Raw genomic sequence first — 15,574 nt, forward strand, 5'->3', positions numbered from 1 at the left:
TTTTTGAGACAGAGTCTTACTCTTTTGCTCAAGCTAGAGTGCAATGGTGCGATCTCGGCTCACTACAAGCTCCGCCTCCCGGATTCAAGTGATTTTCCTGCCTCAGCCTTCCGAGTAGCTGGGAATACAGGCACACGCCATCACATCCGACTAATTTTTGTATTTTTAGTAGAGATGGGGTTTCGCCATGTTGGCCAGGCTGGTCTCAAACTTCTGACGTCAAGTGACCGCCTTCCTTAGCCTCCCAAAGTGCTGGTATTACAGGCGTGAGCCACTGCGCCTAGTCTAGTTTTAACTTCTTCTCAACATAATCCATATGGATTATCAACAAATTTTAAGAGTGTAAAGGGTCCTGACACTAAAAGGTTTGAGGACCACTGACCTAAAGTAAGACTTCCCATTGAAAATACAAATACAGAATGATAGAGTGCTGGGTTATACTTTATATTCTTTTATATTAACCATTTGATAACCTTAAGTTATTTTCCTCGTGACTGTATACCAATTCTTATACACACCATCAACAATTTAAACAAAGTTCTCAATTGAACAGATATATGTATCATATATTACATGTATATATTCATATTTATTACATATATGTAAGTAGTTGTAATATTTACTTGTAATTAGTTGTAATATTAGTTATATTTACAAATACATGTAAAACAAAGTAAACTTCATATTAAATAATCTGAACACAACTGAAGAGCAAAAAAAGTTATTTTTAAATGCCAATAATTTTACCCGTTTGGTTTAAATAGTAATGATCTATAATTAGCACTTTTCTTTCTCTTCCTTGAAAAAAAAAACCCACCTAAGTATAGCTTTATATAAATCTATTTTTCATTAAATGTTCCTACTTTCACTTTATTACCCAGTTGAGTGCATAGGAGTCTGGAGTAATTTTCTTTGTATCAAGATAAGAACAAAGCTCAGGCTCATGGTATTGGATGAGCAACCTGAAGAGATGAAATGGTCTCCCTTTCTGGGAACAATCCCTAGAAGACAAGAAGCAAAATTTTTTTGCATTAATAGATCAGAAATAATCACATCAATAACCAGTCTTCCTGCTACACTCTCCACAGCATTTACTGGAAGCCCACCTGACAGTAGCAGGCAGAGGTCTCTTGCTAACACCTTTTTCAATGTCCCTGACTTGACAAAAGTTGTAGAAACAGTAGATCTAAAGCCACTCTAGGGAGATTCTCACAGGTGAACCCAGGCAGCACTCAAGTGAGAGAACTACAGGGATCACTGAAAACAAATTTAGGTTATTTTGATAAGGCTGGGATCCCAAAAGGAGATCTGGAGAGTCCTTCCTTCTCTGCCAAAAGAGAGGAAATTCTAAAAACTAGGCTTCAGGTTAGCGCCACAGTTTATATACTTAATTAGAAATATCCTTTAGCAAAGGTACAAGTCTGAAATGGGCAGGTGAACATTTTAGAAATAGTGGCCTTAAAAACTGTTGAAGTGGCCCAAGTACCAACTCCTCAGAGTAAATTCCAGAAGGTGCCAAAATACTCGTCTTATTCAATAACTGTCCTACTTCAAAGGGTTATTGTGAGAGCAAAAGGGAAAAAATGAATCTGAATGTTGTTTTAAAGTATAAGGCACCAAACATGTACATTAACATTTTTATCAAAAGCCTTTTTAAAAACAAATACCACATTTTCCTGCCAGAGACTTCAAAAGTAGAAAGAGTACTCTACTTATTGCCTGGGTGGTAAAATAATCTGTACACCAGACCCCTGTAACACACAATTTACCTATATAACAAACCTGCACACGTACCCCTAAACCTAAAATAAAAGTTAGAAATAATCACAAAGCACCTACAGATGAATTTTGGGTCATGGATTTCCTAGTTTCTAGTCATCAGCTCAGGAAGCATTTCAGCCTGCTCAGCTCTAAGAAGACTCCTCTGCCACAGGTCACAGTAGCCACTCACAGCCTTGATCTGAAAAGTACTGTCCGTCTACCCAGGCACCCAAGCATCTGAGCCCAGAGATGACAAACCCTTGGAGCAGGTCCAGATGTGGTCCATGAACCAGGCTCACTCTTCAGGAAGCACAGTTACTTCCTCCTTCCATGCTCAGTCCCTGATCTCGAATTCAGAAGCCTTATCTTCTAACTCCCACATAAGTAGCACTCTTAGAAAATCTTTCAAGCCCAGAGGATTTGTTAAGATACTATTACACTCACATTAGTTCATTTTCTTGTGTCCATGTTTGTGATAACTCAAACAGAATACTTCATGGAAAAAATCTCTTAAAAGATACTAGATTTTTGGTAGTGGATCTTACTGGATATAGGGGGATAATTACATGTTTTTTGGGGGAGTTTTTTGTTTGTTTTTTTAAGAGAGGGTCTGGCTCTGTTGCTCAGGTTAGAGTGCAATGGCGTGATCTCGGCTCACTGCAACCTCTTTGCCTCCTGGGCTCAAACCACCCTCCCACCTCAGCCTCCCAAGCAGCTAGGACTACAGGTACATGCCACCATGCCCAGCTGATTTTTATATTTTTGGTAGAGACAGGGTTTCTTCATGTTGCCCAGGCTGGTCTCGAACTCCTGGACTCAAGCGATCCTTCCTCCTTGGCCTCCCAAATTGCTGGGATTATAGGCATGAGCCACCACGCTGGGCCAGAGGTAGTTACTTTTTAACCCATACAGTTAAAAACAAAAAGCAATACTACAAACACAGTTACTTCCAGACAGTTTGGTTAAAGTATGGTGTTACTGTTAACAAGGTGCTGACTAACTCAATCTTCATTTAGACCAGTAGGCTTCACTAATTCCTCAGTTCTATAAATTTACTCCATTCAGCGTTTGTACTGAAATACATTCTACAATTTTTTTTTCTTTTTTTTTGAGACAGAGTCTCGCTCTGTCGCCCAGGCTGGAGTGCAGTGGCGCAATCTCGGCTCACTGCAAGCTCCGCCTCCCGGGTTTATGCCATTCTCTTGCCTCAGCCTCCTGAGTAGTTGGGACTACAGGCGACCGCCACCTCGCCCGGCTAGTTTTTTTTTGTATTTTTTAGTAGGGACAGGGTTTCACTGTGTTAGCCAGGATGGTCTCGATCTCCTGACCTCGTGATCCACCCGTCTCGGCCTCCCAAACATTCTACTATTACAAGGGAAGGAGGCGAGAATGTATCTAATGAATCAGCAAAAACTTACAAACAGGTCAAAGCACAGGTCATCATAATAAAAGTCAACTATTTATTGAGGAAATACCATGTGCCAGACAATGTAATAAGCATTTTACAAAGTTATTTCATTTTATCTTACATTTTATCAAACAAACCTATGAAATCTACACCCAATTTACAGATGAGAAAACTGAGGCTCAACTGAAGGTAAAATAGCTCACTTCAGCTCACTGAAGGTAAAATAGCTATGAAGTGATGGTGCTAAGACTTGTACACAGAAACTGGACATTAAGTCATTATGCCATACTGCCCCCTTCCATATCTAAGTTGATATTTCAACAAGTGGTATTTTTGTAGGGGTACCATCTCTAAAAAAGCAAACTGTAAAGAAAATGAAGTAAAAGGCCTCATGTAAAAAAGTCAATGAAATGAATGACATAGTTTTTAAAATTTGTTTTAATTTTTTTTTTTAAGACAGGGTCTCACTGTTGCCCAGGCTGGAGTTCAGCGGCAGGATCGTGGCTCACTTCAGCCTTGACCTCCCTGGGCTCAGGTGATCCTCCCACTTCAGCCTCCTGAGTAGCTGGGACTACAGGTGCACACCCCCATGCCTGGCTAATTAAAAAGTTTTTTTTGTAGAGTCAGGGTCTCACTATGTTGCCTCAGCTGGTCTCAAACTCCTGGGGTCAAGTGATCTGCCTGTCCTGGCCTCCAAAAGTGCTAGGATTACAGGTGTGAGTCACTGCACCTGGCCTCACAGTTTTAACATGACAGCATTAATAGTGTTTTTTTTTCTTTTTTGAGACAGAGTCTCGCTCTGTCGCCCAGGCTGGAGGGCAGTGGCCTCACAGTTTTAACATGACAGCATTAATAAGGAGTGTTTTTTTTTCTTTTTTTTCTTTTCTGAGACAGAGTCTTACTCTATCATCCAGGCTGCAGTGCAGTGGTTTCACAGTTTTAACATGACAGTATTAATAAGGAGTGTTTTTTTTTCTTTTTTGAGACAGAGTCTCACTCTGTCGTCCAGGCTGGAGTGCAGTGGCCTCACAGTTTTAACACAACAGTATTAACAAGGAGTGTTTTTTTTTTTTTTTTTTTGAGACAAAGTCTCACTCTGTCGTCCAGGCTGGAGTGCAGTGGCGTGATCTCGGCTCACTGAAAGCTTTGCCTCCCAGGTTCCCGCCATTCTCCAGCTTCAGCCTCCCAAGTAGCTGGGACTACAGGTGCCCGCCACCACGTCTGGCTAATTTTTTGTATTTTTAGTAGAGATGGGGTTTCCCTGTGTTAGCCAGGATGGTTTCAATCTCCTGACCTCGTGATCTGCCCGCCTCGGCCTCCCAAAGTGCTGGGATTACAGGCGTCAGCCACCGCGCCCGGCCAATAAGGAGTGTTTTAAGCAGGACAGAGTGGCATGCACGTATAGTCCCAGCTACTCAGGAGGCTGAGGAGGGAGGATCACTTGAGACCAGGTTTTCAAGACCAGCCTGGACAACACAGGAAGATTTTGTATCAAAAAAGCAAAAAAAAAAAAAAAAAAAGTCTTACAATGTAATTGAAAGGGAATAAAAAATAATTTCTAAAATCTAAGATGTGAGGTCAATGCCAGGATTTGCATGACTCTCAATCTATCACTTTCTGATACTGCAGGTGGAAGGAAGTTTTACAGACAAGGCCCCAGACTGGCAATTCAGGTGCCCAGACACAGAACTAGATTCATACTGGCAAGATTACCTCCTCCTTAGTCTTAATACTTACCCTACTGTATAAATACAAGGCAAAAGAATGCTAAGGCAGAATACACAGTGAGTAGGGGCATACACTATAGAAACAATTGCCTAGTTAATGATCTTGTCTTCTGAAAAAGTGGGGCATCTCTGGGAGTCAGCCATTGCAACAGCATCTATTCATTTAACAGCTGTACACTGCAAAGCTGCTCTCAACTACAAGGCACTGTGCTTGACGGGATTCTGCCATCTTATATGTGAATTTGTTATAAGAAGATATGGTAGTGGTAAAACCCACTCTCTACTAAAAATACAAAAATTAGCCAGGCGATAGTGGCACGTACCTGTAAACCCAGATACTTGGGAGGCTGAAGCAGAAGAACTGCTTGAGCCTAAGAGATGGAGGTTGCAGTGAGTCGAGATTGTGCCACTGCACTCCAGACTGGATGACAGAGTGAGACCCTGTCTCAAAAAAAGAAGAAAAAAAGGCCGGGTGCGGTGGCTCGCGCCTGTAATCTCAGCACTTTGGGAGGCCGAGGCGGGCAGATCACTTGAGGTCAGAAGTTTAAGACCAGTTTGGCAAATGGTAAAACCCCACCTCTACTAAAAACACAAAAATTAGTCAGGTGTGGTGGCACATGCCTGTGATTCCAACTACTTGAGGGCTGAAGCAGGGGAATCGCTTGAACCCGGGAGGCTGAGGTTGTGGTAAGTCAAGATCACGCCACTGCACGCCAGTCTGGCAACAGAGCGAGACTCCGTCTAAATAAATAAATAAAAAAAGAGAAGAAGATATGTTAGGTCGGGAGGGGTGGCTCACACCTGTACTCCCAGCACTTTGGGAGGCCGAGTTGGGCAGATCCCTTGAGGTCGGAAGTTCGAGACCAGCCTGGCCAATGGTGAAACCCCATCTCTACTAAAAACACAAAAATTAGCCGGGTATAGTGGCACACGCCTGTGATTCCAGCTACTCAGGAGGCTGAGGTATGAGAATCGCTTGAATACAGGAGGCAGAGATTGCAGTGGGCTGAGATTGTGCCACTGCGCTCCAGCTTGGACGACAAAGTGAGACTCTGTCTCAAAAAAAAAAAAAAAGAAGATATGTTAAAATGGAGTTCTAGCAGCATTCTGTGGGCTCAGGGTTCTTTCCAGGGCTATTAATGCTGATCCTGGCTGGAGGGCTGTTCCATATGGAAGTCATAGAAGCAATAACTAGAGAACCTGACAACAGTATGTTACAAAGCATAATGCAAAAGTCTTTCCTCTCTAGTCCTAACTACCATCACCACCATTCTCTAGAGGCAAAGCTGGGACATCTTGTATCTTGCTATTGCTAGCTCTGTTAGAGCAAGAGGTGGCCATGAGAAGTGCTAAAATACAGGCAGTTGAGAGACCTAGTACAACAGAATGATCCCTAAATATGAATTCAAGTCTTGGCTCTGCCATGACCTTAGCCTTGTTTTCTGGTATCTTTAAGTCTGTTTTCCTTACATAAAGCAGTATGACTTCAAGTAGCACAGAGATTCTCCATCCTGGTACACATCAGAATCACCTGGGGAGATTTAAAAATATCTATACCAACGCTCTTTGCAGTCCACTTATATTTGAAACTCTAAAGGCTTATTGGGGAAAAATAGAAGTGCAAAATATTTATTGGGGAAAAACAAAAACAAAAACAAAACTCTAGGGACCAGTATGTTTTAAAAGTACTTTGGGTGAAGAGTCATATCTTCAAAGAAAAAACACAAATTGCCAATAAACACATAAAAAGATGCTCAGCATCATTAGCCGTTAGGGAAATGCAAGTTAACAACCATAATGAGATATCACTTCACACTTACTAGGATGGGCTATAATCAAAAAGACAAATGTTCACGAGGATGTGGAGAAACTGGGATCTCCACTGACTGTTGGTGAGAACATATGATGCAGCTGCTATGGAAAAATCCAGCAATTCCAGAAAAGGTTAAACATAATTACCATATGGTCCAGCAATTCCCCTTGTAAGCACATATCCCAGAAAAGTGAAAATACACGTCTACACAAAAACTTGTATGTGAATATTCACAGCTTCATACTCTTAACAGTAAAAAAGTGAAAACAATCCAAATATCCATCAACTGATGAACAGGTAAATAAAATGTGGTATATGCATACAATAAAAAATTATTTGGCAAAAAAATGAAATATGATATGGTACAATATGAACCTAGAAAACATAATGCTAAACATTAAAGGCAGTTACAAAAAACATATAAGGTATGATTCCTTATATAGAGAATCATACCGATCATTCCCATTTTGGGGGAAAGTGGAAAGTTGACTGCTAATGGGTATGGGCCTTCTTTCTGGGGTGATAAAATGTTCTAAAATTGGTTGTGGTTATGGCTGTACAACTCTGTGACTGTAATTAAAACCAGTGAATTTTACATATTAAAATGGTGAATTTTAAGGAATGTAAATGATATCTCAATAAAGTAGTTATTTAAAAAAAGAAAAAGTGCCTCAGTTGATTCTAACAAGCAACCAGGGTAGAGAACCATACAAAACACTTACACCTCGTACAGTGTGATATCACATAGAAAGTAGTAAAAAATAAGAGTCAGTTAACTATCAAGGTCCAGATTAGTGGTTCTCTACCTTGGCTACATGCTGAAATTAGTTAGCTCTGAACAAACTGATGCCTAGGTCCCATCATCAAGAGATTTTGATTTAATTACTCATGTATGCAAATAGTCATTAGGATTTTTAAGAGCTCCCCCAATAGTTCTAATGTGCATTCAAGGTTGTACAGCCAAGCCACTAGTCTAGACTACGTCTAAAGTTTCTTGTGGTACTAAAATTCTAACTATCTGATCTATTGCACTGGGAACTACAACAATTCTTTCTGGCCTCATGAGAAACCATGACCCCCACTACAATCCCCATCACAATCACCTGCACATCTGTCTGGTCTCAACTTAAATGCCACTTACCATGGGAAAGTCACCCGTGACCTCCAGGGTAAGTTAGGTCACCCCCATTACACATCCCCATAGCACTCTATATTTCACCTTTCTAACATTTAGCATACCTCAATTTACTTGTTCAATGCCTATATTTCTAGGATTTCCTTCCAAGCTCAATAAGGTAGCACCTCCAAAATTTTACTTTCCACTTGGACACTGTAATGTTTTTATTTTATAGGCAAATAAATTAAAATAGGAATACCACCAAATAAACTGGAAGAATTATATATATAAACTCTAAAAATTTTTAATTTTTAAATTCTTTTTTAAAAGTAAATTTCTGTGCATAATACAGCATGTTATAAAAAACACATACATAGTAAATGGTTACTACTGTGGAACAAAATCATGTACCTATCATCTCACATTCCCACTTTCCCCTCTGTGGCAAAAGCAGCTATAATCTACTTATTTAGCAAAAATCTTCAATATAACACACTATTATTAACTAGAGTCCCCACATTGTATATTAGGTCTTTCAACTTGTTCATCACACCTATTTGCTATTTTGTATCCTTTTGACCTAGATGTCCCCACTTCCTCCCCAGCTCCAACCCCAGTATAACCACTGTTTCAAAAGTATACATTTTTAACTAAAGAATCTTTTAAAAAACGTTTATAACCACAAAAATAAAATAATAATTATGGTTCAAACAACCTTCAAAATTATTTGAACCTTTTACTTTACCGCCAAAGTAAATGTAGCAACTTTAGCTCAAGGCAAACCAGACCTGTATTCACTTTAAAAAACTACAATAACTAAATCATATTTTACCTGGGAATGTACTTATTCATTATGGCATAAAAGCAGTTGTATAAATCGCTGCGTGGCAGTTGAAGATGCACCAATGGTTTGAGTAGATGTATCCAGCTAAGGGATGTGCTATATTTAATGTTACGTGATTTACAATAAAAGGTAATTACAGATTCAATATCCAAAAGTAATTCTGTTGCCTTCTCCTCTGGCACTGAAAGCTGGTCTAGAAAATAAACGTTAAAAATAAAGTTACCCAGGGCCTGTTAGAGGCTGTTATTGGACATAACACTTGTTTACAAATATATAATACTATGTTAGTGCATTTAGAGAAAGACAAAGTGAAACTACATGAAAGTATATTTTCCCTTACACTTAACAATCATTGGTTCACAGATCCAAAACCCAAGGAAAACACATAGTTGAAACTCTTTATAACAGCTCCCCCCACCTTTTTTTTTTTTTTTTTTGAGACAGAGTTTAGCTTGTCACCCAGGCTGAGTGCAATGGCACGATCTTGGCTCACTGCAACCTCCACCTCCGTTTCAAGTGATTCTCCTGCCTTAGCCTCCCAAGTAGCTGGGATTACAGGCAACCACCACCACACCCAGCTAATTTTTGTACTTTTAGTAGAGACAGGGTTTCACCATGTTGGCCAGGCGGGTCTCGAACTCCTGACCTCAGACATGAGCCACTGCGCCCGGCCTTCTAACAGTCTTTTAACTTTAAGACAGTTGTTTAAAGAAAATTAAGAATAACAGTTTCACTTAAGCATGTTTTCTGTACCTAGTCCATTGAGAGAGAAGGGAAAGAAACAGAAGACTTCTATACATTCAGTATTTACTAAACACTAGCACTTAGTAATACCTGACCTATATATGTGTCAAACATAAGAATGGCCAATCTGAATTAAAGGGATAGGCAAAGATAGGCATAGCTCGTATTCCTGGGAAGCAAAACTGTTTTCTAAACAGATGATCACCTACCCTATGATGGGCAGCTGTTGCTATAACTCTGGCAAGAAGAGGGAAAGGAATTCATTCTCCATTACCAAATTCTCTTTCTTTTGTCCACACCACGAATAATGTTTCTGGTGTGCTTACCACACACAGGCCTATCAAGCCAATAATTTAACTAAAATATGATGCAAAGAGAAACAAAAATACAACAAAGCACTAGAGATGAATTTAAAAGAATAAACTAAATTGATCTACATTGTGAATTGAAATAGATGTTGTGGGTGATTGGAAACCTATTCAATCACAATTTATAATACTTTCTCTATAGCAGACCACAAACTATGATTTATAGATAAACTTGTGCAACAAAGCTCCTCTTTAATTTGAGGGCTGTATACAATCATACAGATCTTTAACTATACAAAAATCAAAGTCAAGACTACAACAAACCCATAAATGTACACGAAAAATCTAACATATAATGCAAAAGAAACAGTAAAAACTAGGTTATTGTGTTTGTTTTTTTGAGACAGAGTCTCACTCTGTGCCCAGGATGGAGTGCAGTGGCGCGATCTCAGCTCACTGCAACCTTTGCCTGCTGTGTTCAAGCGATTCTCCTGCCTCAGTCTCCCAAGTAGCTGGGACTACAGGTGCCCACCACCACACCTGGCTAATTTTTGTATTTTTTAGTAGAGACAGGGTTTTGCCATGTTGGCCAGGCTGGTCTCGAACTCTTGACCTCATATGATTTGTCCACCTCAGCCCCGCAAAGTGCTGGGATTATAGGCGTGAGCTACTGCACCCAGTCAAAACTACACTCCCTTAAAATCAATAGACAATATTTCATAAGAATTTCAAAAGAAAAGTTCTAAAGCTATTTACAAGCCTTTTTCATATTCTGAAATTATAAGAAAATAATTCTGAAGAGTGATTCCTCAACCCAAAAATTATTTCCAAAATTTAACTCTGCTTGAAAATGATTATTAAACTTACCAATAAATTGCAGGCAATCTTTGTGAATAGTGTTCTGTTCTGGCAAGTCTAAAACACCATCCCATGATGCCAAACTATCACCTTTTCCTGCAACATTCAGAGCAATCTGGAAGAAAGATTTAAAAACCGACTAGTTCATATGTTATTCCTCATTCTTGGAAAATATGCTGTAATAATTAAAGGCCTGAATTTAAAAATAATAATATAGATTACAATTAAGGTATCTATACTCCACCAAATGTTGAGTATTTAGCCATGTCACAACCAGCAGAATTATTTTAAATCCTCCTACATTAGATATTTCTTCATGTTGATTTAGGGAATACAATAAATTACCCAAAATATTTATATATTTAGATATGTAAATTTACACAAGCAATCATCTTTCCTGTTTTTTTAAAATGTAAAAACAACAGAATGTACTGGCAAAGAAAAAGTACATCTGTGCCATGTATATTTTAAAATTATACAGAAGAATATTTAATAAATTGAGAAAATGTTTTTGCTGTTTTGTAAGCTTTTTTAAAAAATATAAAATAAACTGTGTTGATTTAAAGAATCTTAAGTGACATATCTAAATGCAACAGGTAGGCCTACTAGATAATTCAAATTTAGACAAATCACCTATAAAAACACATGTATGAGACAACTGAAGAAATTATCTTATGATGTTAAGGAATTACCAGTTTTTTTTTTTTTGAGACTGAGCCTCGCACTGTTGCTCAGGCTGGAGCATAGTGGCATGATCTCGGTTCACCACAACCTCTCTGCCTCCCGGGTTCAAGCGATTCTCCTGCCTCAGCCTCCCAAGTAGTTGGTACTACAGGCACCGGCCACCACACCCAGTTCATTGTTGTATTTTTAGTAGAGATGGGGATTCACCATGTTGGCCAGGCTGGTCTCAGACTCCTAACCTCAGGTGATCCACCCACCTCAGTCTCCCAAAGTGCTGGGATTACAGGCGTGAGCCACTGCACCTGGCCAGGAATTACCATTCTTTTAAATGTTTCAGACTTTTAGTATGCTAGCAAGGATTTGCTTTAAAACAGTCCAGTGAGTCAGATGTGGAGGAAAGGATGAGGATACTAATCAAACAACATTGGCTAAATGTTGATACCAGTTAAAGCTGGGTTATGGGCACATGGGAGTTCATTATACAAGTTCTACGCTTTTGCATGTACTTAAACTTCTATAATAAAATGTTCAGAATGCTATGTACAGTTTTAATTCCATTTCTGTTACGTATATGCATAGGGCAAAAAGGTAAAAAGGTAAGCACCAAGACCTTACGTGTTTTACCTATAGGTGGTAGATAACAGATTTTTATTTTATCCTTTGTGGTTGTTATGTCGTACATGTTTCCACAAATACATGTATTTCTTTTATAATCATAACAACATCTTAATTCGAAATTTAAAAAAATAATAATACACACGCACTGGTGAATAGCTGAATAGAGGAAAACAAAGGGAAAATTTCCTATAACCCCAACAGCCAGAGGCATACTTTTTCTTTTTTTTTTAACATTGCTATGATCTGTATCTGCAAATATACATCCTATTTTACTCACTGATTGTATCTTGTTTCACGAAACAATTTTCATAAATATCACTTCTTTTTGTTTGTTTGTTTTGAGATGGAGTCTCACTTTGTCACTCAGGCTGGAGTGCAATGGCGCTATCTCAGCTCACTGTAGCCTCACCTCCTGGTTCACGCCATTCTCCTGCCTCAGCCTCCTGAGTAGCTGGGATTATAAGTGCCTGCCACCATGGCTGGTTCATTTTTGTATTAGTAGAGACGGGGTTTCAACATGTTGGCCAGGCTGGTCTTGAACTCCTGACCTCAGGGGATCCGCCCACCTCAGCCTCCCAAAGTGTTGGGATTGCAGCATGAGCCATTGCGCCTGGCCCCATAAACACCATTTCTAATGGCTACAAAAGCATATATTACACTCCAAAATCTAAACCATTATTGTTAAATATACCAAACACTACAGAAACACACATTTTAATAAGCTACTGTTTGATAAATCTTCTAGATGTGGCATGCTCATAAGATAATAAAGTTTTCTGCAACTAAGACAGCTGAAGCAACAAACTTTTAAAAATATTATTCTTCAGTGATTACAGTTTATTCATTTTAGGTTCTAGTTACCTTCCAAACTTTGGCCCTCAGATCAGCAGGCAGTGGTCTTCCTTGAATTATATTTCTCAAAGTTTCAAGATCACAACCTCCTGCTTCCAGAGCTTCTTCAAGATCTTTTTCCCTAAAAAACAAGTCCTATTTATTAAAATAAACCTTACTTCATACTTTTTCTTATTCAAGATTCATTTATAAGCATGGCCTATTAAAGTCTTGTCTAAGACACAAAAGTTCTCAGCAGCCAAAATGTAATGCCAAGGCATACACAACATGTTTTCTTGGTGGGAAATCTCAGGCTTCATATAGTCAATTTACTCTCATTTTACCCTTAGTTCTAATCAGTTTCGTTGTCTTTTCCTAGATTACTTTAAAGAGGAGATGGGGTAAGCTGGCTGACAGCACTGTGAAGTCATAGTAATAATAGTGTTCCTAGCAGTGGTAATGACTACACAGCAACTATGTGTGGGGCACTATTTCAAACACTTTATGTGTTCTTTTTAATCCTTATAACAATCCCTATGAGGTAGGTTACATTACCGACCCCACATACAGATGCAAAAATGGAGGCAAAGAAGGGTTATAGACATTTAGGGGACAACTGAAGAAATAACTTTATTGGTATTAAAAAGTTACTATTCTTTCAAAGTGTTTACCAGTATTATGGTATATGGTCACATGTCATATTATGGTCACATGTCATATTAGCAGTAGAGCCAGCATTCAAATTTTAAGAGTCTGGTTCCTGAATTCATGTTCTTAACATTATGCTCAATTCAGTCAAGAATTCAAAACACTGCAGCCTGAGACTATTTAGTAAATGACTATATCAATATCATGCCTAGAGCAGTGCCTAGCTTAAAATAAGTATTAAATAAATGTTACAGGGGAAAAACGATCTATTGGTATATTAAAGAAAAAGAATAATATCACATCATCTACCAGGGAATCTGTCCCCAATATTTCAACATAGGTTCTTTCTATTTTCCATAAGTGTTGGCTGGCTGAGAAATAAAGAGAAAGAGTACAAAGAGAGGAATTTCACAGCTGGGCCACCAGGGGTGACATCACATACCAGTAGGACCGTGATGCCCACCAGAGTCTCAAAACCAGCAGGTTTTTATTAAGGATTTCAAAAGGGGAGGGGGTGTATGAACAGGGAGTAGGTCACAAAGATCACATGCTTCAAACGGCAAAAAGCAGGACAAAGATCACATGCTTCTGAAGGCAAAAGGCAGAACTCCTGATATCTATGTTCAGCGGTGCACATATTGTCTTGATAAACATCTTAACAGAAGAAACAAGGTTCAAAAGCAGAGAACCAGTCTGACCAAAAATTTACCAGGATGGAGTTTCCCAATCCTAGTAAGCCTGAGGGTACTGCAGGAGACGACGGTGTATCTCAGTCCTTATCTCAACCACATAGGACAGACATTCCCACAGCGGCCATTTATAGACCTCCCCCCAGGAATGAATTCCTTTCCCAGAGTATTAATATCAATATTCCTTGCTAGGAAAAGAATTTAGTGATATCTTCCCTATTTGCACGTCTGTTTATAGGTTCTCTGCAAGAAGAAAAATATGGCTCTTTTTGCCTGACCCCACAGGCAGTCAGACCTTATGGTTGTCTTCCCTTTTTTCCTAAAAATCGCTGTTATTCTGTTCTTTTTCAAGGTGCACTGATTTCATATTGTTCAAACACACATTTTACAATCAATTTGTACAGTTAACACAATTGTCATAGTGGTCCTGAGGTGACGTACATCCTCAGCTTATGAAGAAAACAGGATTAAGAGATTAAAGAAAGACAGGCAAAAGAAATTATAAAAGTATTATTTGGGAACTGATAAATGTCCATGAAATCTTCACAATTTATATTCCTCTGCTGTGGCTCCAGCAGGTCCCTCTGTTCGGGGTCCCTGACTTCCTGCAACAATCATCAAGTAAATTACCAAGCAGTTTTGTTCCGTCTACTATGTTTAGGAGAAAAGTATGAATTTAATTTCATTTGTATAAGGTAAAAATAATTAAAAGAATACTTTTACAAAGGTATATATTGTTTTCTAGCCAGAAAATAACCAGTTAAATTATCAATTCTGGCCGGGCCCAGTGGCTCACGCCAGTAATTCCAGCACTTTGGGAGCCCAAGGTGGGTGGATCACAAGGTCAGGAGTTCAAGACCAGCCTGGCCAAGAAGATGAAACCCCATCTCTACTAAAAACACAAAAAAGTAGCCAGGCGTGGTGGCAGGTGCCTGTAATCCCAGCTACTTGGGAGGCGGAGGCAGGAGAATCGCTTGAACCCAGAAGGCAGAGGCTGCAGTGAGCCGAGATGGCGCTACTGCACTCCAGCCTGGGTAACAGAGTGAGACCCCGTCTCAAAAAAAAAAAAAACAAAAAATCACTCAATTCCTTAGGAATTTTCAAAAACTGAGGTTTCAGTCACTGTTTACGATTTCGGCACACATTAAAAATCTGTACAAATTTTTAAGAGCTTCATGACCTGGACAACTTATAACATTCCTTGAAGTAGTCCAAAAGGCAGTTCATCTCACTAGGATCAGGAAATCAGGATTTTTGTCCCATTTTTGTGGTTCTGAAGAAAATAAATTACTCCCACTCTTCATTTTTTTCAATAAGACAATGAAAACCTCCCCACTGATAGGCATCTAAGAATATTAGTTTAAATGTACATATTTCATAAAATGTTGCTCTCCTAAGGGAAAGGAATTACATGAGAATGTAATCACATAGGATCATACTCAACAGAAAAGTACTTGTTGAATTTGAAAGGTTCCTTGACAAAGCTACTACAAATTCATATGAACAGAAGATAACTAGTGACCA

General features: G+C 39.0%; 1 protein-coding gene across 3 annotated transcripts in view; it reads right to left on the minus strand.

Annotated features, from left to right (window-relative positions):
• Nucleotides 1-15,574, minus strand: part of TBC1D23 (TBC1 domain family, member 23) — a 95,624-nt gene that overhangs the window by 64,749 nt on the left and 15,301 nt on the right. For all 3 annotated transcript variants that reach the window (XM_011999900.1, XM_011999902.1, XM_011999901.1), the window contains exons 2-5: nt 12,744-12,855; nt 10,590-10,695; nt 8,659-8,863; nt 878-1,001 (exon numbers count right to left, since the gene is read on the minus strand). In XM_011999900.1, coding sequence (XP_011855290.1) covers nt 878-1,001; nt 8,659-8,863; nt 10,590-10,695; nt 12,744-12,855 — 547 coding nt within the window. The remainder of the gene's footprint in view (nt 1-877; nt 1,002-8,658; nt 8,864-10,589; nt 10,696-12,743; nt 12,856-15,574) is intronic.

Source organism: Mandrillus leucophaeus, unplaced genomic scaffold (assembly GCF_000951045.1).
Source record: "Mandrillus leucophaeus isolate KB7577 unplaced genomic scaffold, Mleu.le_1.0 Scaffold608, whole genome shotgun sequence".
Lineage (NCBI taxonomy): Eukaryota > Metazoa > Chordata > Mammalia > Primates > Cercopithecidae > Mandrillus > Mandrillus leucophaeus.